Source organism: Rattus norvegicus, chromosome 16, assembly GCF_021556685.1.
Source record: "Rattus norvegicus strain SHRSP/BbbUtx chromosome 16, alternate assembly SHRSP_T2T, whole genome shotgun sequence".
Classification (NCBI taxonomy): domain Eukaryota; kingdom Metazoa; phylum Chordata; class Mammalia; order Rodentia; family Muridae; genus Rattus; species Rattus norvegicus.
In genome coordinates this window covers 65355001-65379344 of record NC_141549.1, presented here as the reverse complement: position 1 = coordinate 65379344, position 24344 = coordinate 65355001, and the positions used below count along the sequence as shown (strand labels likewise).

Sequence of the window (24344 nt, the reverse complement as noted above, 5' to 3'; positions counted from 1 at the left end):
AAATGGAGGTGAAAACATTTTTACTTAGCAGACTATGACAATTACATAATGGAAACTTTGATTCAGCAATTTTTAATCAGTGGTAGAGGCAAAGTATTAAAAGCCTGGCTGCTCCCCACAAAAGGAACTTAAATCCCTGGTCCTTCTAATGGGATTCTATCTATAACGTTCTTACTGAAAGAGAAACTGGCTGTTTAGGCCCAGTTTTATTCTGGTTTGGGTGGTTTCAAATATAATAACTGTCCTGCCTGAAATGTATGGCTTTTAAACATTTTGTGGTCACTCCTAGCTCTTCCTCGGACCTGAACACAGGCAGGCCCACAGCAGAGCAATGTAGTAACAGGGAAGAGCGGCTGAACCGCTTGAACCAACTGCTGCTAACACAATCCACACCAGAAAATACTTAACCATCACAAGCTTATCAGAAATAGATTTAAAAAATTAACTCCAAAAAATTTAGGGGTAAAGGTATCTGCATTAAAGTAACAGGGGTCTAAATCTGTCTTCCCCACTGCAGAGAGGAGTAAATGAAGAGAGAAAACAGTGTGCAGAGGCCAAGCTTCGTGTCTGACAATACCCACTGCCTATTAGTTACTCAGAATTTCTAAAGCACATTTTAAGATGCAGACCCTTCAGGATGCAACACAAGATCCTCCATAATATCAGCCCTACCACACACGGTTGCTATTGCACTCCTGGGTGTGTCCCCCCAAAGATTCCATCTAAGCTCCATAGCAGCCGCTTCTCCATTAGCATTCACTGCAGCCCTTCCCACAGTAGCTGAGTTATGGACAACCTGAATGGCGTCAACAAGGAAATGTGCAGAGGAAATGTGCTTTCTACATGCAGTGGAGACAGCAGAGCAGGTCGTGACTGTAAGTCATGTGGGTGCTTCACAGTACTCTTGGCAGCGGGGGACTACATTCTAATAAGGGAAGAATGACATACACAACAAGCAGAGATGACAGTGGCAGATCGCAGGAATGCCACATGGTACTCCAGGGGTGTGTCAACTCAGATGCCTCAAAATGTACTTTCCAAGTTCGGAACCATCAAAGGGAATTTAACTATTGGCACAAAATGTGATTGGGAATTCGTGTTGTATGATCAATACAAATACCACAAACCTCTCAGAATATGCAAGCACAACACACAGCACGGTATGAGGGGGAAAGGAACACATGAACACCCCAGAATGTAAATTAATGAGTATCATGGCTATTCAAACTCCCTTACTTTATTCCACTTAATTTATTGAGACATGGCCCAGGTGGCCTCCAACTCATGATCCTCTTGCCTCAACCTCAGGAGTCATAAATAACTTTTACTATCTTTAGCCAACTGAGATATGATCCGACCTTCAACCACGGCATCTCGACTCTTCCAGTTTTTCTATCTCCTTTCCAAGTAGGCAAGCTAGAAAAACTACAGCAGCTGACACAAAAGATAGTCATAATTCAATTACATCCCAAATGAGCTGTGATATGTGATATTCCTACTCCATTTCTAGTTATTTAGCTAGAATCTGTTCAGATTCAGAAAACACAACTTTAGCCATGTTGTCTCATTTCATTTTTAACTATTAAATTTGAGCGCCTACATTGTTCTTACGAATTAAAAAGAATAATAAACTTACCGCAAAGCCTCAGTGTGCCAAATACTAGAAAAACACAAAGTACTTCAGAATCTATTATATTAGCCACAGGCAATATCAGACAATTAAACAGTCTTTGAGGGGAAGAGGAGGGGTAAACAGGGATATGGGGATTGCAAGGGTGGTCAGGGGGCTGCGGTCGGGATACAAAGTGAATAAAAAAATTAATGGGGAACAAAGGTGATTAAGTGTTTTCTTTAAGTGGCAAACAGAACAGTATTAAAAACTAACAATCATGTGAGTTTAGAGTCTCAAAGTGTTTGCTAAGATGACACTGAAAGTAAAACCGAGGCTCTGTGTTCAATGATCCCAAGTATTTGTAAACCGCTTACTTCTCAGGGATGCAAATACTCATTTGCTAGACTGAGTTTCAAAAATGGAATCACACAGGACCCTTTAGATTATTATGTTATCTTCATTTTATGTGTCTTAGCTAGGTTCTTGCTGTGAACAGACAACATGACCAAGGAAACTCTTACAAAGAAAACTATTTCACAGGGCCGGCCGGCTTCAGGTTCAGAGGTTTAGTCCATTACCATCATGGTGGGAAGCATAGCAGCATCCAGGCAGGCACGGTGCAGTAGAAGGAGCTGAGAGTTCTCCATCTTGATCCCCAGGCAACAGAAAGAACTGTGGCCACCCTGGGCATGCTGGCACAGAAGGCCTCAAAGCCGCCCCACAGTGACGCACTTCCTCCAACAAGCCACACCTCCTAATAGTGCCACTCCCTATGGGCCACGTATTGAAGCACATGAGTCTACAGGGGCCATAACTACTCAAACCACCACAGTGTGTATGAATGTTCTGCCTGCATGGAAGTTTGGGCGCCATGTGTATTCCGGGCCCACAGAGGCCAGAGGGTGGGATCAGCTAAGCGATCACAGATGGTTGTAAACTGCCACATGGGTGCCGGGAAACAGACCCCAGCCCTCTGAGGCGTCTCTCCAACCCCAAGGAAAGTTATTTTTAAACTTCTGTATTTTTTTTAAATTCATCACAATGGTCCTTAGCTTTTTTACTACATTTACTGGGGTGGGGACACAATGTGGAGGTAAGAGAACAATCACTTCTACATGTGGATCCCAGGGATTAATTCAGGTCATGAGGCCTGGTGACAAGTGTCATTACCCTCTGACCATCTCAGCCATTGTTATCTGTTTTTTTTTTTCCTAAGCAACAAAATTTTTTCTTCTTTACAAAATATAATACTAAAGAACCAAATTTAAACTAATACTCTTCAATTTAGAACTCTCATTAGAATACATGGGATTGCCGAGTGACAGAAGCCGTGTTTTTTCATTTTAACTGGAATATACAATACTCTCTTGATTATATAGTGATAGTTTCTTCCACATGAGTACATATTTAATAGCGTGATATTACATAATACCATAAGTCATCCATTAAAAACTGTACAAACATCAAAGTGTTTGATGTTTTCACTCACGGCACATTTTACCTTCCTGGTACAGAACTAACAGGGAGACTGAGGGTCACTAACTATCATGGTAGGGATTTTAGCTCTCAACAGTTGATTTACCACTAGCAGTAAACATAAAATTTCAAGTAACCACCACTAATGTAGATGGTAATTTGGCTTGTTGGATTTAAATTAGAATTAAGGGACAAGCATTTTCAATTTTGGGTGCTAAACTAACTCATTTAGGTGCTAAACAATGAAAAGTAATGAGATTTAAAACAAAGCAAAAACTAAAAGTAACTTCAAGTGGTAGCTACTGAGACAGCTCAAAACTTAATGGAGGGACCTGGAGGGCAAAGAGAACCCAAAGTAGGACACATGGAAGACACCTCTGTTCTGAAGCCAGTTACTGATTCAGGGAAAAGGTCTTTCCAATGTCTCATGTTGCAAATCCCACCACAAATAATAACTTTAAATAACATTCTCCATACATCGTGAGGGGGCATATACCTCGGGATGAGGAAATGTGGGTATGAACTAGTCCTGGGGTACCTGAGGACACAGGGGCTTAGAAGCATTGTGCTGTTGCTCCAGGTTAGAGTACATCAGAGGAGAGGATGCGGAGAGAAATGGTCTTGGCCTTCAGAGAGTACAGAGTTCTACAGACCTCACTAACCTGCTATAGCTAGTGAAGCAAAATGCCTCCTAGGTCACCTTAGCTACAAGCAACCACCATTCCCTAGGGCAGGGTGCGGCTTCAAGGTCAAAGTCCTTTTCTTTTGTTTTAAATGATTTTTAAAATGATTTATTTATTCATGCATTTTGTGTACACAAGTGCTCTGTCTTCATGCACACTAGGAGAGGGTGACAGATCCTATTACAGATGGTTGTGAGTCGCTGTGTGGGTGCTGAGAAGTGAGCTCAGGACCTCCAAGAGGAACTAGTGCTCTTAACCATTGAGCCATCCCACCAAAAAAAGGCAAATATACACAAAGTCAGCCCATTCTCAACAAAGGACAAAATGGTTGTGGTGGTTTTAATGGGAATGGCCCCATAAGCCCATACTACTTAATGCTTAGCCACCAGCGAGTGGAACTGTTTAGAAAGGACTAGGAGGTGAGGCCGTGTGGGAGTACAGGTATCACTGGCAGCAGGCTTTAAGATTACAAAAGCCCACTGCCAGGCCATCGGCTGTCTCTGTCTCTCCTCATCCCCTTCACTCCCTCTATGTCTACCTGTCTCTCTCAGCCAGCCAGGAGATCAGAATGTAGCTCTCAGCTACTGCTCCAGTGCCATTTGCACCAGTGTCCCATGGCCAGTCTTCACACTCCCTGCTGTGATGCAATGACCAACCTTCCCAAGCTCCCAACTGTATACTTCCTTCTATAAGTTGCCTTGGCTATGGTGTCTCTTCACAATAGAACAGTAACTAAGACGGTGATCCATTTGTGGAAAATAGTCTATTCAACAAATTGTGCTGGAACAGAAAAGTCATTTATGGAGACCTCACCGCCTGATCAGGTGGGCACTCCTGAGGCTGCAGAGCGGAGGAGACCACCAACACTGCCCACCCCTGCCCACATCCCTGGCCCAAGAGGCAACTGTATAAGGCCTCTGGGTTCCCGTAGGGGAGGGCCCAGGAGCGGCAGGATCCCTGCGCCTGAGACACCGCCGGAACCTGAAGGAAACAGACCGGATAAACAGTTCTCTGCACCCAAATCCCGTGGGAGGGAGAGCTAAACCTTCAGAGAGGCAGACACGCCTGGGAAACCAGAAGAGACTGCACTCTGTGCACATCCAGACGCCAGAGGAAAACACCAAACGTCATCTGGAACCCTGGTGCACGGAGGCTCCCGGAAAGAGCGGCGCAGATCTTCCCAGTTGCTGCCGCCGCGGAGAGGACTTGGGCAGTACCCCACGAGCAAACTTGAGCCTTGGAACCACAGGTAGGACCAACTTTTCCCCTGCAAGAAACCTGCCTGGTGAACTCAAGACACAGGCCCACAGGAACAGCTGAAGACCTGTAGAGAGGAAAAACTACACGCCCGAAAGCAGAACACTCTGTCCCCATAACTGGCTGAAAGAAAAACAGGAAAACAGGTCTACAGCACTCCTGACACACAGGCTTATAGGACAGTCTAGCCACGGTCAGAAATAGCAGAACAAAATAACACTAGAGATAATCTGATGGCGAGAGGCAAGCGCAGGAACCCAAGCAACAGAAACCAAGACTACATGGCATCATCGGAGCCCAATTCTCCCACCAAAGCAAACACGGAATATCCAAACACACCAGAAAAGCAAGATCTAGTTTCAAAATCATATTTGATCATGATGCTGGAGGACTTCAAGAAAGACATAAAGAACTCCCTTAGAGAACAAGTAGAAGCCTACAGAGAGGAATCGCAAAAATCCCTGAAAGAATTCCAGGAAAACACAATCAAACAGTTGAAGGAATTAAAAATGGAAATAGAAGCAATCAAGAAAGAACACATGGAAACAACCCTGGACATAGAAAATCAAAAGAAAAGACAAGGAGCTGTAGATACAAGCTTCACCAACAGAATACAAGAGATGGAAGAGAGAATCTCAGGAGCAGAAGATTCCATAGAAATCATTGACTCAACTGTCAAAGATAATGTAAAGCGGAAAAAGCTACTGGTCCAAAACATACAGGAAATCCAGGACTCAATGAGAAGATCAAACCTAAGGATAATAGGTATAGAAGAGAGTGAAGACTCCCAGCTCAAAGGACCAGTAAATATCTTCAACAAAATCATAGAAGAAAACTTCCCTAACCTAAAAAAAGAGATACCCATAGGCATACAAGAAGCCTACAGAACTCCAAATAGATTGGACCAGAAAAGAAACACCTCCCGTCACATAATTGTCAAAACACCAAACGCACAAAATAAAGAAAGAATATTAAAAGCAGTAAGGGAAAAAGGCCAAGTAACATATAAAGGCAGACCTATCAGAATCACACCAGACTTTTCGCCAGAAACTATGAAGGCCAGAAGATCGGACAGATGTCATACAGACCCTAAGAGAACACAAATGCCAGCCCAGGTTACTGTATCCTGCAAAACTCTCAATTAACATAGATGGAGAAACCAAGATATTCCATGACAAAACCAAATTTACACAATATCTTTCTACAAATCCAGCACTACAAAGGATAATAAAGGGTAAAGCCCAACATAAGGAGGCAAGCTATACCCTAGAAGAAGCAAGAAACTAATCGTCTTGGCAACAAAACAAAGAGAATGAAAGCACACAAACATAACCTCACATCCAAATATGAATATAACGGGAAGCAATAATCACTATTCCTTAATATCTCTCAACATCAATGGCCTCAACTCCCCAATAAAAAGAAATAGATTAACAAACTGGATACGCAATGAGGACCCTGCATTCTGCTGCCTACAGGAAACACACCTCAGAGACAAAGACAGACACTACCTCAGAGTGAAAGGCTGGAAAACAACTTTCCAAGCAAATGGTCAGAAGAAGCAAGCTGGAGTAGCCATTCTAATATCAAATAAAATCAATTTTCAATTAAAAGTCATCAAAAAAGATAAGGAAGGACACTTCATATTCATCAAAGGAAAAATCCACCAAGATGAACTCTCAATCCTCATCTTCGATTGGTTTATATACAAGTGTGCAATTTCTAGGCTTGAAAGTAAAATGATGCTATCTGGTGCTGGATAGAGGAGCCTTATTTTTTATTATGGCAGCTTGCTATTTTTGTAACATGGTGATTTGGTTGAACACAATAAAGTACAGTAGTAACTGATCTCCCCCTCTTCCTGGATGAGTGAGGAGATGATTAAATGTTGATGTCAGCATCCATGAGCATATTCAGATGAGCTTCTGCTTCTGTTGAAAAGGATGCTGTGTTTGATTGTGGTCCGAAGCTTTGAAGCACTACTTGGCATCTCCTTCCTTGGAGGTCTCACTGTTTAAACATAACAGATTTGATAGCTTGTTGATAAGGTGAGGTCCAGCTTGTCTCCACTAGGTCATCTTCATGTGAATCCGGTGGTTATACGGTTTTGTTCTAGGGATATTTCACTTTTTTAATAACGGTTTTAGCTGACATTCATGGAGAGAATGAATCCTTAGAAGTGTGCCACTAGTGAAAGGAAATCCTGTCTAGAGTATGTTTCTTTACAAAGCTGTGTCACACCATCCTTTGGGCCCTCTGCTGGAAAAGTAGAATCAAGTCTCAAATAATGCCTTTTAAATTGTATCCTCTAGTATTATAGATGTAGGACAGTACTGTATCATACCTCTGTGGATGTAAAATAGCTTGTACCTGCTTTATGATACGTAGTAGTGACCGTGCTTTATCAGAGCTGTTTTTAATGATGTTGCTCAGAATGTTTTCTTTCCAGATGATGATTGAGAAGCTAATTTAAAAAAAAATGGTGCCAGGTACCACAAGAGTAACAGAACTGTGCTGTTTTCTCGGGTTTTGTTTTTTTACTTTTTTTTTTTAATGGAGTGTGCTGGATGTCTCTACAGTTTTGTTCAGATGACTGCAGAACCTGGAAAAGCTGTTGCTGCTGTTGATGCATAACACACTGCTATTATTGGTCTTTTTATATAAATATAAATATATATATACAAATATATAATTTGAATTTTTTGAAACTTTACCTGTGCTGTCAACTTTCGAAAAAAGTATCCCCGTTTACTGTGTTGAGTTGGCACTGTACAGAAATTAACAGCCATATTGGTCTAGAAATGTTGAACTTAAGTTTTTTCCATTTGTACAGGGGTAACACACTGTATTAAATATGTAAGGTCTTATATACGTGGGTTTGATTACAAAAACTAATAAAGTATTCTCTAAATTAAAAAAAAACCATAAATGACAGATTTATATATCTTGTTTTATTTATTTAGAAGAGACAAAAAAATCTGATTTTACATAATAAAAAAGTATATTTATTCTTCTGAAAAAAATGAATGCTTCATGGAAGGTTCTTCTCATGAATCATTTTATGAAAATAACATCAACAAAGAAAGCAAGCATAATGGCGAGGATGCGGAGAAAGAGGAACACTCCTCCATTGTTGGTGGGATTGCAGACTGGTACAACCATTCTGGAAATCAGTCTGGAGGTTCCTCAGAAAATTGGACATTGAACTGCCTGAGGATCCAGCTATACCTCTCTTGGGCATATACCCAAAAGATGCCCCAACATATAAAAAAGACACGTGCTCCACTATGTTCACCGCAGCCTTATTTATAATAGCCAGAAGCTGGAAAGACCCCAGATGCCCTTCGACAGAGAAATGGATACAGAAAATGTGGTACATCTACACAATGGAATATTATTAACTATCAAAAACAATGACTTTATGAAATTCGTAGGCAAATGGTTGGAACTGGAAAATATCATCCTGAGTGAGGTAACCCAATCACAGAAAGACATACATGGTATGCACTCATTGATAAGTGGGTATTAGCCCAAATGCTTGAATTACCCTAGATGCCTAGAACAAATGAAACTCAAGACGGATGATCAAAATGTGGATGCTTCACTCCTTCTTTAAAAGGGGAACAAGAATACCCTTGGCAGGGAATAGAGAGGCAAAGATTAAAACAGACACAGAAGGAACACCCATTCAGAGCCTGCCCCACATGTGGCCCATGCATATACAGCCATCCAATTAGACAAGATGGATGAAGCAAAGAAGTGCAGACCGACAGGAGCCGGATGTAGATCTCTCCTGAGACACAGCCAGAATACAGCAAACACAGAGGCGTATGCCAGCAGCAAACCACTGAACTGAGAATAGGACCCCCGTTGAAGGAATCAGAGAAAGAACTGGAAGAGCTTGAAGGGGCTCGAGACCCCATATGTACAACAATGCCAAGCAACCAGAGCTTCCAGGGACTAAGCCACTACCTAAAGACTATACATGGACTGACCCTGGACTCTGACCTCATAGGTAGCATTGAATATCCTAGTAAGAGCACCAGTGGAAGGGGAAGCCCTGGGTCCTGCTAAGACTGAACCCCCAGTGAACTAGATTGTTGGGGGGAGGGCGACAAGGGGGGAGGATGGGGAGGGGAACACTCATAAAGAAGGGGAGGGGGGAGGGGGATGTTTGCCCGGAAACCGGGAAAGGAAATAACACTCGAAATGTATATAAGAAATACTCAAGTTAATAAAAAAAGAAAAAAAAAAGAAAGCAAGCATAAATGCTGTATGAATGTGATAAATCTTAATCCCTTTATACTTAGACGATATAAAAGGCAACATCAAAACTGACAATATTGCCAATAGTGAGCTGAGGGAGTGCACTTGAACCTCGTGTCCAGGCTTTAGGCAGCACTGATAAAGAAAATTCACTGGGTTCGGTCCCCAGCTCCGAAAAAAAGAACCAAAAAAAAAAAAAAAAAAAAAAGAAAATTCAATGCTAACTGAACCAAATGTAGATAAATAAGTACAAGAGGTAAAGAGAGAGTTAAAAAAAAAAAAAAAAGAAAAGTCATTTATAATTTCTAAGCAAACAGAGTACATCCTAGAGTGGTGCAAATGTTCGCTTTGATCACAGTGTGGTTCCAGCGGTGAGCAGGTGTGTCAATACAAAAAGGGAAAATGGACTTAAGAATACTCATTTTATGTCATTAACTAATACTGAATGTTGCTTTATGTATATTTAAGTAACTTAAACCATCTGAGCATTTAACTACATTAGAAACAGTCGATGATAAAATTACTGAAGTGAAAAACAGCTCAAAGGGTATTTTCATTAACACAATGGGAAGGAAATGAACATAAGAGACATGGATGGAATCCCAAGTTCTGACTCGCTATGAGCTGCCATAGAACTAAAGCCAAACCAAACCATACTTAATAGAAGACATGTTCAAGAAGTCTCTACTCGTGTAGAAAAACAAAAACTGCCACAGACCTCAGAACCATGCCTACACATGGTTGACAACACCAGAAACCATGACAAACTAGCATAATTAACTCCATTTAAGTAGTTTTTGTAAACAGACATATCTACTCTTCCTTATTACTGTTCCTACTTCTAAATCAATCATTCACTTTTATTAATTTTTAACATTTGTCTTTATATATTTTTGTGTCACATATTTTGGTGAATGTGAACATGCCATAGTGTGTCCTTGTGTAGGTCCAAGGGCAACTCTTTCTATTGTGTGGGTTCTGGAGATCAAATTTGTGTTGTCAGGCTTGGCTGCAAGGGCCTTTAGCCACTAAGCCACTTTGCTGGGACCCCTCATTTAATTTCCTTAGTCACAGGAGATAAATGCTGCGTGTTTTGAGGACCAGAAAGAGTAATCAGCTCTGTTCTCTCAACACACTCATGTTCATTAATACCCAAGCTTCTCTGGAGAACAGGAGATAGACATTTCTTTGATGCTCACTGGGGTCTTCTGCACTGAGTGATTACCGACATTCACTGAGTAAAGGAAGCTGCTTTCATCTTAATTAACATCCTTTGGGGAAGCCTGAGAACATCACTGCGCACTGCAGAGCCAAAAGGACATATATTCTAATACACTGAATAGGGGCTAGGCTGGGGTTCCGGGGAAGAGTTTTAAAGTAATGCTGTGTTTTAGCTTGGTCTTTTTACTTGTAATATAATGTCCTAATATTCCTGAGACATGCTATCCCATATGGGTGCCTTAGCGAAGGTAACCAGAGTTTGTGAAATGTGTTAGGGAGACTGATGACCCAAACTATTACACTTCATTTTCGTCAATTTAAATTTAAAGACTTGTTAGTTGATGCAGTTACTAACAAGCGTTTCATGTGCTTGACATACCTAGACATGTGAAATTACTTCATGAACAGCGAATTTTATTGAACTCCGAATACAGGTTAAGTGTTACTCACAAAGCTGGGTGTGGTGGTACAGAACAACCATCCTAGCACCTGGGAGGCTGAGGCTGGAGGATTATCACTGAGTTTGAGGCTAGCCTAGGCTACACAATGATAATCAGGCTAGCCAAAATTATACAGTAATGTCCTTATCTTAAACTAAAAAAAAAAGTATATATGTATGTATGATGTATGTATGTACTACATAAACTCATGGAAATTTTGTTTAACTGAGATATACTTAACATAAAAACATATTTCAGAACTCTAATTGAAAAAATGTTAAGTAACCAATAATGTTTTATAAACATTACATATAGAAGGAGTACTCTGTATATTTTGTGTTTTAAGAACAGTATCAGTGAAGTGGTATCACCTATCTTTTAAGTGTGGCTACTGGAAATGTGTACTTTCATGTGTGCAGCATTACATAGGTATGGGCAAGTGCTACCGACTGAGAAGGGAGACTTGGCTCCCCCTAGCTACTACTAGCCTAGAGCAGACACTGCCTGCCCCTAAGGTAAGGGCTCCATCATGCTGCTTACTTTGCTTGCATCCTCTTAAGCTCACAGAGAAAACAGGAACTGCAGTTAAGCTGAGTGTCAACCACACTTTTTTCTGATCCCTGAGAATGAGGGAATGGAAGCTGTCATCTCCTGCTCTTCAAGGGAGACAGAAGCCTTCTGCCTTCCTCTCTCTCCTGCTTCTTCAGACTCCCTCAATTCTTGATGCAGTCATCTGGCCCTTCCTTTCCATCTCATCCTGTTTGGTGAGTGGACAGGGGACAGGAGGGGCTGACAACTTGGATTTATCTTTCACCTCGCTGTCTCCAGCTTCCTGGATCTTTGCTGAAGTAGTCAGCTTTTACTTCAACTTAACCAGTCTGTGGACTGTAGGTACTTTAAAAAGTAGGTCAGTATCCTGCACCTTCTAAGGTTTTAACAATAACCCTGACCCAGGCCCACTAGGAATCAGTCACAACTCCCCACTGTGACAACTAAAACTGTCCCCACACTCTGCTACAAGAAAGAACTCACCCTGGCTGAAAGACTCTCTTCTCTTAGGTTCTTCTGGCCCCACACTCCTCTAACACTCACATACAAAGTGGGAACACATCTCCAAACAGTCTTACATGCCAACTACTGTAATAGTCTTAGGTTTACAATATAAAAACACAAGTAAACAGTAAAGTAAAATAGTTAGCAATTTATTATTTTGTCTTTGAGTGCCAACTTTATTAACGCTATTTTAAGTACAAGGAATACAAATTATTTTAATAAGACTTCTTAAAGAACAGAGAGACTTCATCAAAAAGAAAAGCTGAAGTGTGCCTGTCTAGTTAGAGCTACTGCTGCTGTGACGAAATGCCATGATCAGAGCAAGCTGGGGGGAAAGGGTTTATTTCAGCTTACACTACCAGGTTAAGAGTCGAGCACTGACAAAAGTCCCGACAGGAACTGAAGGGCAGGATCTTGGAGGCCCGCTGCTCACTGGCCTGCTCCCTGTGGCTCACTGACTTACTTGCAGGCTCTATCTATGATAGAAGAGCTAGGCCCACCGGCCCAGAGGTAACCCTACCCACAGTGGGCTGGGCCGTCCCACAATATTCACGATCAAGAGAATGCTCTACAGACTTACCTGTACAGAGGCATTTTCTCAATTTGGGTTCCTTTCTTGAAAATGACTCTAGCATAAAATTAGCCAGCCTAAAACTGTACTATCTTATATCTCCTCTCCCTTCCCATAAAGAGTAAATATTTTCATTGACATCACCAAACTCTTAATTCCAAATTCTCACTAAAGAGAATTTAATCCATTTTGGTTCAGTGTCTGCTGTTAAAAGGCTTGTCCAGGAAAACAGAAGGCGATACCAACAGTGGTGATGGGAAGGCCTAGTTCTGAGGCAACATCTACCTAGGCAGGCATCTCAATGGTACTCACTGTGAGAACACATCTCAAGTTCAAAACTGATGTCAGTGGGTTCATAAAATTGAAACTTCTACTTTATACACCAGTCCATTATTTTTGTGTTTATGACAAATATTTTAATGTTTATTACAAATATAGTGATATTTCTCCTCAAACTTCATCCACACTGCTTTAATATGCTTGCAAAAACATTTCGCAAAACAAAAATTAAAGAGTTCTTCCCATCAGGTGACAAACATTGTGGGTAAAATATTAAATAAATGAAGACAATATAAAAGAAGTCTAATTTAGACTCCAGAATAAATGGTGAAACAACTATTGTGCAAAAATTCAGGGCTTCAACTATGCCTCTAAAAAAGTCTTTAAAATAAAAATGAGCAAAACTTCAAGATTCTGCTGATATCCACCATACATGCAGTAACAATTTTACCCTAGTGAACTGTTTACCTCTCTCTGTTTCATTACACAAATATCTGTGTAACATTCCCCTTGTACCTCAGTGCTCAAAAGTTGGGTTCAACTGGAAGAACCCTAACTTTACACTGAAGCCTTCTCCTGTGTGTGACTTACTGGATTAAGTGCATCTCTTTCAGTGTTATAGCCAGACACTGGCATGAATGTATGATTAAAAAGGTGTCTCTGTGTCCCAGGCTTTACAAATTCAGGTGAAGCTATAAACTAGGCTTCATACTTAATAGTAAAGTCAGTACCTTTAATCTCTCACCTACCTCTCACCACTCTATAAGACCATAAGATTGCCCTTGGATTGCAATCCAAGCTTTCTTACCATACATGAGTTCTAAGGCCAGTTTTCACATCTGTCCTAAATACCTCTTCTGCTCCTATTATATCCAATGCCCCCTCCTACAATTCCATCAGTAATTAAATGCTCAAAATCATAATTCTGAAAACATTATAGTTCCTTCCCTCTGATGTTCCCAGTCCCATGTTCACAAATATTCTTTCAAAAGACCGAGGTTGAGTGCCAAATATGCACAGGAAGTATGTAGCCTCACTCTCTAATCAGACTTCAGGAGGTGGCAAGACAAATTAACAAATTTCAGCCTTGATAGAAAATAAATATAGGTTTTGACAGACAGTGGGATATTTTGTAGAAAATCTTATTGTTACTATCATATCTAGAAAGTAACTATTAAACAACTCACAGGGAGGCTTACATCCTTACTAAGTCTGGACCCTGTTTAGAGGTAAAGTATAGCACTTGCCCAACTTGAAAAGGCTGGCAGACTTAAATGAGTCAAGTGTACAGAGAGCCCATAGTCTATAAAACAAAGGTTACACCTGGCTTTCTAGTTTAGTGAGGACTAAAATCTTTGCCTTAAACTTCAAGCAAAGTGAGGAAACAGCTCTAATGTCCAGGAGCGTCAGGTAGCACGACAGTATATAGTGCAAAAAAGGGTAAGTCAATGAGCCCCTTGTCTCAAGTGCCAGTCTCATACAACACTGTCTTAAGCTACACAGCTCACCTATTGTGAACTATCGTGGCCAGCCTATTCTAAAGTAACAGAAAATGCGATTCTTTTAACAGATGAATTTCTTTTTTTTTTTGGTTCTTTTTTTTGGAGCTGGGGACCGAACCCAGGGCCTTGTGCTTCCTAGGCAAGCGCTCTACCACTGAGCTAAATCCCCAACCCGATGAATTTCAGTATTAGGTAAAAACCACATCACTTTAAAAACATGATTTAGCCTTCCCTATGAATTCTAATTCTAATGAACAAATTGTGTGTGTGTGTGTGTGTGTGTGTGTGTGTGTGTGTGTGTGTGTGAGAGAGAGAGAGAGAGAGAGAGAGAGAGAGAGAGAGAGAGAGAGAGAAAATATAATCATCAGTATTATCTAGAAACCCTACTACAGTAGAACCAAATTAATCAGGTCAATAAATAAATACCCTTATCTTCATCAAAGCATTTGAACACCAGCAGGCAAGATGTTCAGAGTCCAGTTATCCTATCACAAGAGAAAATAATGGTGCCATTCCTTACTGTTCTCTTTGTTAAGGGGACTGTATGGAAGTCTGCCAATTAGAGTGCTATCCAAAAATGTTACACTAAAATTTAAAAGACCCAAGTTCACTGTTTATGTGAAAAATTGATGCTAAAAAAAAAAAAAATCAAGATGAGAGTTGTTCTGAAGGAAAAAGAAGAGAATAATGAAACAAATTAACGCAATCAAATTCCCAGAGCTGGGCTAGAAATGGCTCTCTGGTGAACTCTGCTCTGCCAAGCCACACCTCAGGCAGTCCACAACTGCCTGTCTCTATCCCAGGGAATCCAATGCTCTCTTCTGGCCTCTATGGGTATCCAGCACATACACCCACACAGACACACAACCCAAAAATAAATTCTAAATCATTCTCAATGCTTTGTTAAATTTTCAACTCATTTTTCCAAGGAGTGCAGAAGCAAAAGGAAATGAATGTCCTTTGTAGCTCATTTACGGATGGCACATGACCAGATAGTGTGACAGACTAGACTCAGGAGCCCTAGAGTAGCAGTCCAAGAGTGGGGGCTGCTGTGACTCACTACGGAGCTGCAGCTTTCCAGGCCATTAGCCTAACGTGATCAAGGCCCACACAGCCCTTACTGAGAGATGCTCTGGAAGGAAGGCGAGCCTCTACAGTCCTACTTGCTTCCCCAGTCCACCTGAGAACTGTTAATAAGACCACAGCTATACACGCGTATAAAGTAGCTATACAAGCCAACATTTACAGACAATTACAAAGACACTGACTATAAAATAATTATTGTGCATACAGTCTTACCATTTATTAAAGAGGAAAGCAAACTTGCATACTAATGAGACTCAAGTGCTGGCTGACTGTTCTCTAGTGGCTTATGCTTTTACCTGGTGTTGCACAGTAACCCAGTACTGGAGAGGGAGAGGTAGAAATCAATAATTCAAGGTCATCTCCCTGGATAGTTGTGTTCTCAGCCAGCCTGGGCTACGAGGCCCCTGTGTCAACAAGACACATGCACACGCAGTCTACTTAACACATCTTTTGGAGATAATCAATATTTTGATTTTATAATCATCAATGCTAAGAAGGTTGCTTAGCACCAATATGGATGGAAACTGTCCTATCCTAAAATAAAATGAATATTTTTATGATACAAGTCAGCAACTCAGGGTATGAACTTCACCACAGAAAAGGTAACAATGGAAGTTATCAGACAATTTGTACAATGATCATTTATACAGGGAAAGCAAATTTATCTTTCTAGATAACAGATGTGTATGTGAAAAGTTACAAGAAACCTAGAGAAGAAAACTACTGCAAGGGAGAGTTACATAAAAACTTGGCTAGTCACATTTATTGCATGGTTCCCAACAGTCAGCCCAGATGCCAATCAGTAACTGAATGGTTAACTATGGCACAATCACACATTGAAATTTTAGTCAACCATGAAGATTGAAAATAGGTTATTTGTAGGAAAAATGGATGGAACTGGACATCATTATGTTATCATAATAAACCAGACTCAAAAAGACAAGTTCTCGGATACTGAATTCAGACTAAAATATATTTTATATATAACATAAAGAGAAAGTTTAGAGCAAGATGGGAGAATGATACAAGAGAGTAATGAAAGGGAATGCCTAACGTGGTGTCTCCTACACAGAAGAGATACTTAGGCAGATTTATATCCACACACATCTACATGACATGAGCGCAGGAATGGAACTGTCTGGCAGAAGAGGAGGGAAGAGGACAATGGGAGTTCCAGGGGGTGGGGAGAGAGATGAATAAAATACAATACACGCATATGAAAATGCCATAGTGAAACCCATTATTTTGTACACTAACTAAAACTCTTGTTTAAAGCCTGGTCTCAATTTGGAAGACAAATTATAATTGACTTTTAAAACAGTTAAGTTAAAAGATGAAAAGATGGCGATTTAAAATAAATTATTTTTATGATTAAAATATAATCTTAAATAAATCCTGTCAAGAAGAGAGGAACTTCAATTCTCAGTTCAAACCTGATCTCTAAGATTGCTGTATGTGCTCTACAGACGATAGCAAAGGGGCAATTTTCTCCTTTCTTTCAGAAAAAACAAAACAAAACAAAACAAAACAGGCAATCTGAATCATGAGTATAGTGCAGAAGACATAAAAGAGTAGTGAAATTGCTTTGCTAAATACTTTGACAAGCAAATTCCATCTCCATATCATCTGAGGTAATGACCATGATCCTTTTGTCTCAACTACCCAATCTCAACTTCCCCTCTGAGAGTGGCAACTCAAGGTTTACTTCAGAAGTAACAACAAAAAAGGTTCAGTAGTAAGAATTTTAGTTTCTTTGAAAAACATAGAAATATTATGGAAATATATTTTTGTTTTAATCCCAGGGATGGGATATGAGACTGCTTCAGATTGTTCACAACAGGTGACTATGATTTGCCTCATGCTCTAGCATGGGTGTGATTTTACCGGCTGCATATAGTTTCTGCAACTTTGTGATATTTGGAATTCTGGGTACTTTTTAGGTTATATAAATGATTGACATTTGTTAAGTAGTTATGTGCAAACAAAGAAGAAACAAGAAGAAATTAGATATCCTGACAGCAAAGATCAAACTTGCCCTAAGAAACTCAATGTCCCCCTCAGGAGGAAGTAGTCTAATGATCATGTTACCCCCATCCCCTCTAACCGTTCTCTCTCCTATCTATGTTAGGGGATGGAGCGGGTGGAAGAAAGAAGAACCACAAAGTAGGCAAAGCCCCGCTACAGCATGCCCTCCTTTGCTGTTTGTTTCTTTTATTTGTTCGAAAAAATATCTGACAGCCCAGGCTAGCTTCAACTCTATGACATATCCAAAGCTGGCCTTGAGCTCCTCATCCTGCCTTCATCCCAGGTGCTGGATTTATAGCCATAACTATCACACTTAGCTGATTGCTGCCCCTTCTTTATAGAAAAACAGCCATAACCAAAAGTTATGAATGACCAAAGTCAATACTCAACTACTTATCCTGATGATTATTTAAAAAGATGGCACATAATTATCTAACAATAGAATGTGTTTATACTTGAATAAAAACATGTGTCTGGTAAAATGCAAATTCAAGTTATTGTAAAGTCAAAATAAGAACTCATCAAGAAATAGACATTATTTCATCTCCTTACCCGTAATATTGATAAATGGGAGTGGGGGGCAACCCGATCAAGCTATCTTCTGGTGACATGCTTCATGACACCCGATGTACTTCCTGAATAGAGGATCAAATACACCATAGTAATGGGGAATGAGATTGTGAAAGTGGAGAGACGGCTTCACTTACTAGTAATCCCTGAGGCAAGGGCCAAATAAGGTCCAAGCAGAACACCATGGAACTACAAAGTAGTCAGACATCGGTAATATCCTTACATTAAAACTGTACTAGTTCTAGTTTAACCAGGCCCTGGTCCTGCGGCTGCACTGGGAAAGTACACATACCCAGTAGGAAGAAGACCGATTCCTGTTTGAGATACCAGTAAGAACTGGAGGCTTAGGACACACCTGGACTATACAAATGAATCTTTGGTGCCATAATCTACATACATTCTTGCCTCTCCTCACTGTGTGAGTATGGAGGACTAAGAATTCCCCCACAGTCAATAATGAGAAGTAGCAGCTTTAAAAACATCTGGCTCTTGACCCTACCACAGCAGACAGTGTTCCCATGCTTAGAATTCTGAGATATTAAAGGAAACACAAATCAAAATAGCCCTAAGAAATGAACCTTGATTAAGTGAAAGATTTCAGTAATGAGTATGTCATAGCCTATTTCCCTAAACACTGTAAGTTTATTTCCAAATAGCAGGAGCAAAAATCTTCTCAGAAATAATGATGTGCATTTTAGTTTTCTAATTAAACAAAGCCCACCAATCCACTGAATCTCGAAAATAAGTCATACAACACTAAAATTGTACATAAAAACAGCTGACTTATTTTAAAAGCCTATTCTACACAAGCTACACAAGCTGTAATGGAGAGACCCTCACACCAACACTGTTTTCTGCACCTCCACTCTACAAGTAAAACCGTAACCTTATTTCATTAGAAAGCACCTGTAATCTACGAAAAATTTACTAAACAGGAAACGACTTATTTTTCATGCTAGTAAAACAACAAATAGATGTTCTGACTTATTCTTGACTAAAAATTAAAAACCTTTATTTGTCTACAGACACCACTAAAAAAAAAATAAAATAAATAGCAAAGCAGACTGAAAGACTCCACACAACACACATGGCCACCACAGCCACAACACAAGAACTCACACACCTAAAAGAAAAAGAAACAAACACACAAAACAGTCCAAAGACCTGAAAAGACACGTCCCAAAAAAAACCACACACAAATGATCAATAAATACATGAAAGCATTTTCAACCAGGAAATGCCAGCTTTTGCAGCCAGCATAGACTCAATTCTTCTGTCAAGCAATCTGTCCACGGACGCTAGTAATCCCCCAAAGGAGCCATCTGACCAACCAACCAACCAACAAAACTCCCGTACATCCACATCAGAACATACACCAATGTTCCCATCAGCCCTGTTACAACAGCCACAAACAGGAACTAATCCAGTGGCTACCAACCACCACACCCATTCAACTGAATACATGTAAGAACTACCGTGCACACACATAGTATGTTTAGCTAACTATGCCCAGAAAAAAGAAAAGTGACTCAAAGAACTAGAAACATATAAGAGGAAGGTTTATAAAGGTTTATTTACTACTGTGCTTACATAAATCAAAAGGATGATCAAGGAATGGATGCACAAATGAACAGCCATGTGTTAGGAATGAAGCTGGAACCCTTTCCTCACATCATACCCAAATAAAACGCCCAGTCAAACACCTAAATAGTGTCTTACAGTGCTTTTTCACAAAGTTTATAGGAATGTAGATGGCCAGAGCACTGCATTAGCAAAACCATACAGCTATATGCACACTGTGTAAGCCTTTTACATGCATTCTCAAGATAAAACATGTTTTCCATGCAAAGTAGTCCTTAAATGAGCAGTGTTCACATGTAAGTCTACGAGGGTGTACTACCTTATCAGGAGACCTGAATTTCAAATTATGTTTTTCACTGATATTCTTACAAGGTGTAGTACTACTAGACTTAGTATATTGTATTCTCCCCCCCCCCCCCCCCCCCCGGAGCTGGGGACCGAACCCAGGGCTTTGCGCTCTCTAGGCAAGCGCTCTACCGCTGAGCTAAATCCCCAACCCCCGTATATTGTATTCTTTAAATGAGAAGTTTAGTTATTCAAAACCCTAAGTGGAAGATTAAGCATGAAGTTAAAATCAGGTGTGTGGAATGTACTTACAATCACAGTACCAGAGTTCTGAGGTAAGAGGACTGCCACAACGGGAGGACAGCCTGGGCTACACAGTGAGTGTCACTGCAGCCTGATTTAATTACCGAGACTCCCTCTCACAATACCAAGGCCAAAACAAGACAGAAACAGGACCAAATGATGACTAGGCCTTGTCACTGTTTCTAGATATGATGCCTAATTGGGCACTAAGTGCAACTAAATAGAGCAGGAAATTCTGTGACCTAAGACTAAGAAAAATCCAGTGGATACACAGTGTTAGGTGCTCTAACCATAGAGTCTCTAAAAGGCTATATAAAAACAATTATGGGGTTCAACAACAGCTATCATATGTGAAAAGGCAAGCCAGCACTTGTGATCACAGAGACACACTACGGTGAGGTTATCAGGTAGCTGAACTTGTGATCACAGAGGCCACACTATGGTCAGGTTATCAGGTAGCTGTACAAATGCACGGTAGGACATGGATGTGTTAGTGCAAGGCCAGGAGGAAGAGACATTGTCTGAATGTAACCGATGACACGGCACTGAAAGGACAGTCAATATGTCTCAGGCCACAGATGCTAGTGACTAAGGATAATGGCAGAGAACTTGACAGAAAACTTCAATTTCAGGAAACCTGAGATTATACTGGAGGCCAGAACAATGGCTAGGAGGGAATAGTTGTAATGACTATCTAGGGCAATTTTAACCAGAATACGTTAAAGATGGCCTATATACTTTAGCATAAAGAAAACACTGAAATAAAATGTTGATACCCACAGAGACAGAGCCACTGTTCTGTCATGCAGAAAGAATACAAAGTCTGCCATGGGCTAAACATATTTCAACCATCTGAAGGATCAAGAAATAGATAAGACCCATAGGAGACTAAACATTTGTCTTCTAAGAGGTTTAATTGGCTTTCAAAGTACAAACGTTAATGCAAAAAAGTGGCTGGAAAGTTAAATTCTGTCTGTAACTGTTTTCTCTCAGTCCTAGTTCGCTTTCTATTGTTGTCATAAACAGCAAAAGCAACCTGGGAAAGAAAGGGGTTATTTCATTTTACAGTCCATCACAAAGGGAAATCAGGGCAGGAATTCAAGGTAGGAACTGAAGCAGAGACCATGGAGGAATGCTACTTACTGGCTTGCTCTCCACTGCTTGCTAAGTCGATTTTCTCATACAACCCAGGACCACCTGCCCAGAGATGGCACTGCCCACAGGGACTGGGCCCTTTCACACATCATTAATCAAGACAATGTCCCCACAGACTTGCCTATAGGCCAATCTGATGGAGGCATTTCCCTCTTTCTGTATGATCCTAGCTTGTGTCAAGCTGAACGAAGCAAAACAAACACCCACAGTTCAGCTTTGAACTACTACTGGATGTGAAACACATACCCAAACTTTTGAATAGTTACAAACTGATCAGTGTTCAATTTCAGCAAATGAAAAGATATTTGTCAAAATATTTGGTAATTTTCTCTGAATCAATCTAAATAACCAACTATGTCGTCCGATTCAGTAAGAATTTATACTTCTATAGTTCTTGCTGATGCAAGGTTAAAGCCAGCTGTTTAATAAGACTTAAGTTAACTACATAGGAAGAGAATAATTAATCAGAATTTACTTCCACACGGCTGACACTGAGTTGCCTCATTGAGGGAGCCAACTCGAATCTTATTCTTTGGATTCAGTTCGCTACTTCCCTTGAGGGAACAGAATTCCTCTAGAAGCCATAAACCTTTCCATGTGCTGAGACAGCACGAGTTACACCACAGCAAAAGCACACGAGTAACCGTAAGCTGAAGCTGACTGCAAACTTAGATCAGCAGCCATACAGCACCAATACTCACCAATGCAAACGTCGATCTTCCCTTTAATGGCAGCTTCATGCAGAGGCGTATAGTTCCAGTTATCTCTGGCATTCGGATCTGCTCCTTGACACAGTAACAGACTCACAACCTCCGCATGGCCAAAAGAGCAGGCGTTATGAAGTGGGATGAGACCCCCATCGTCACGGGCATGGACATTGGCACCCATCTGCAGCAAGTGTTCTACAACATCCTTCCTTCCAAAACCTGCAGGGAAGAACAGAAATGTCCCATACACTGAGTTAAATCCTTAAGACCCACGCCTAAGTACTGAGTTACTGTACCCTACCATTTACTTTTCTCTCTCTCTCTCTCTCTCTCTCTCTCTCTCTCTCTCTCTCTCTTTCTCTCTCTCTCTCTACTTTCTAATATAGTAAAAAGGCTAAGAGAAGCAAAAACATTAACTTTGTTCAAACTGACCTTCCCATTTCCAGAAGCGAAATGTTACGTGTTACTGAGGGGCTGACTCAGAAACCATTTCTTAATCTTTTGCTATGGCAGGCAACTGTGTCAGAAATGTCAGTGAATGAGATGACTTCTGCCCAACAGTTACCACATGTAACAAAATCACATAATAAGCTGCTCCTACGGACCTCATACTTAAAAGCTGCTGACAGAAATTTTATATTTAAGTATTTTAAATATCAGAATACTACAATATTCTGAAGGTATCAGACTACTACTAGGCTCGGTAGCCAAACTGTGTTCAACAGGTAGTTCAATAAAGCTATTTGTGACGGGATTACAAACCTGAGAAAACACGGTGGAAAATGAGACTAGAAGCATCTGAAGATATAGAAGCTGACATTGTGACCAAGTGTCACAGTCTGGGGCTAGCAAAGGAGAAAGGGAAGAGCTGACCAGGACCCAGAGCTGTCCTACTATATAACTTAATCGACTTAGAAACTGCCATGTTAAATAAAACTAAAGTCATATGAAAAATATAACAAAAAAAGTGTCTTCCATGCTATCTATAGAAATCCAAGCAAGTACTAAGGAAGTCTCCCAAAAAGTTAAAAAAAAAAAAATTCCATAGACATGTATCACAAAGTGAATTATACTTCTGCTGGACAATGCCTTAAGATAAACCGAGATTGGGGAGAGGGGTGGTTCAATTTTATATTAGAATAGTAAAATTAGAGACAGTGCTGGCCACGTTTCAGTCTGCTGTTCTTAATCCTGGCACAACAGTATCTAGCAGTGGTAGTTAGAGGTCCTATGGTCTGTTTCTATCCCTCCTTTCCTCCCTCTACCATCATAACCCTACCCTTCCCGATGTGAAAACAAGGCTCCTGGGGATGTGAAGGCTTGCTTTGTTCCTACTGGGATGGAAAAGACAATGATGCATTAGGTGACATCAGGAAAGTCAGGACACTCATATTCTGTGAGCCCAGGTAAGGAGCTTGCATTTGAGGAAGGGTCTATCAGGAGGCCAAATCTGTATGCTCACTTAATGTCAACAACAGACATGACAAGATGAGGTCTAGAAGACAGGTGAGGTCTTTTTATCAGGAAGAAACACAATTAGTTCCAAGTGACACCACCAAACTAGTTCAGAAATTCACTTGGCTCACACTTGCCACTTAGTAACGGTGTCAGAAACCCCTGAAAAGCCTGTCCACTTGGTGTCCACTTGCTTATCAGTCTGCCCTTGTGGAACTGCTACAACTCTGAGCTGGACACCTGATTCCCAGTCACGAGAGAAGGCAGAAGAAGAGAAAGGCTTAGATACAGAATGTTTAGTAAAGGAGAAAGTAAGTGTCTTCACGTAAGTATGAATACCTATGCTGTCCTAGCCAAAAATGTGTCACCCGCCCACTTACAAAAACAGGCTGAAAAACAAGTCTTTTATAGCTGAGCACACAGCTGTCTCAAGAAAATCAAGTTATCTACTGGTGAAGAATTAGAAGATGAATTCAGGGAGAATAAATAACAGCATCTGCCATCGCTTCTGTAAGTCATGGTAGAAATTTGTTTCAAGGATCCGAGAAACTATTCATAAGAAAATTACTTTATGCTATTTGAGTCTTTAAAAGGTTTTTCTGATAGTTGAATGAGAAGTTCACTTTAAATGTCAATTCCGCACAAATTAGAATCACCTGAGGAAGGAGCGGCACCCGACTGCCCTAACTGAGCTCGGAACACCCTGTGTGGACAGTGCTTCAGGTAGCAGCCCAGATGAAAGGGGCATGGAGAAGGAAGGCTGTCGAGCTGGCTTGGCTTCCCTCCTGCTGCTGCTTCCCTGCTGCTTCAGTTCCTC

General features: G+C 40.6%; 2 protein-coding genes across 3 annotated transcripts in view; both read right to left on the bottom strand.

Annotated features, from left to right (window-relative positions):
- The window catches only part of Erich1 (glutamate-rich 1), a gene marked incomplete at its 5' end in the record, with an annotated part of 52793804 nt that overhangs the window by 18285019 nt on the left and 34484441 nt on the right, over window positions 1-24344 (bottom strand).
- Tnks (tankyrase) overlaps window positions 1-24344 on the bottom strand; it is a 146573-nt gene that overhangs the window by 98605 nt on the left and 23624 nt on the right. For all 3 annotated transcript variants that reach the window (XR_015639368.1, XM_087587917.1, NM_001106084.2), the window contains 1 exon segment: window positions 22067-22291. Coding sequence is in view for 2 of the 3 variants with exons in the window: in XM_087587917.1 (XP_087444043.1) it covers window positions 22067-22291 (225 nt within the window). In the remaining variant the exon portion in view is untranslated.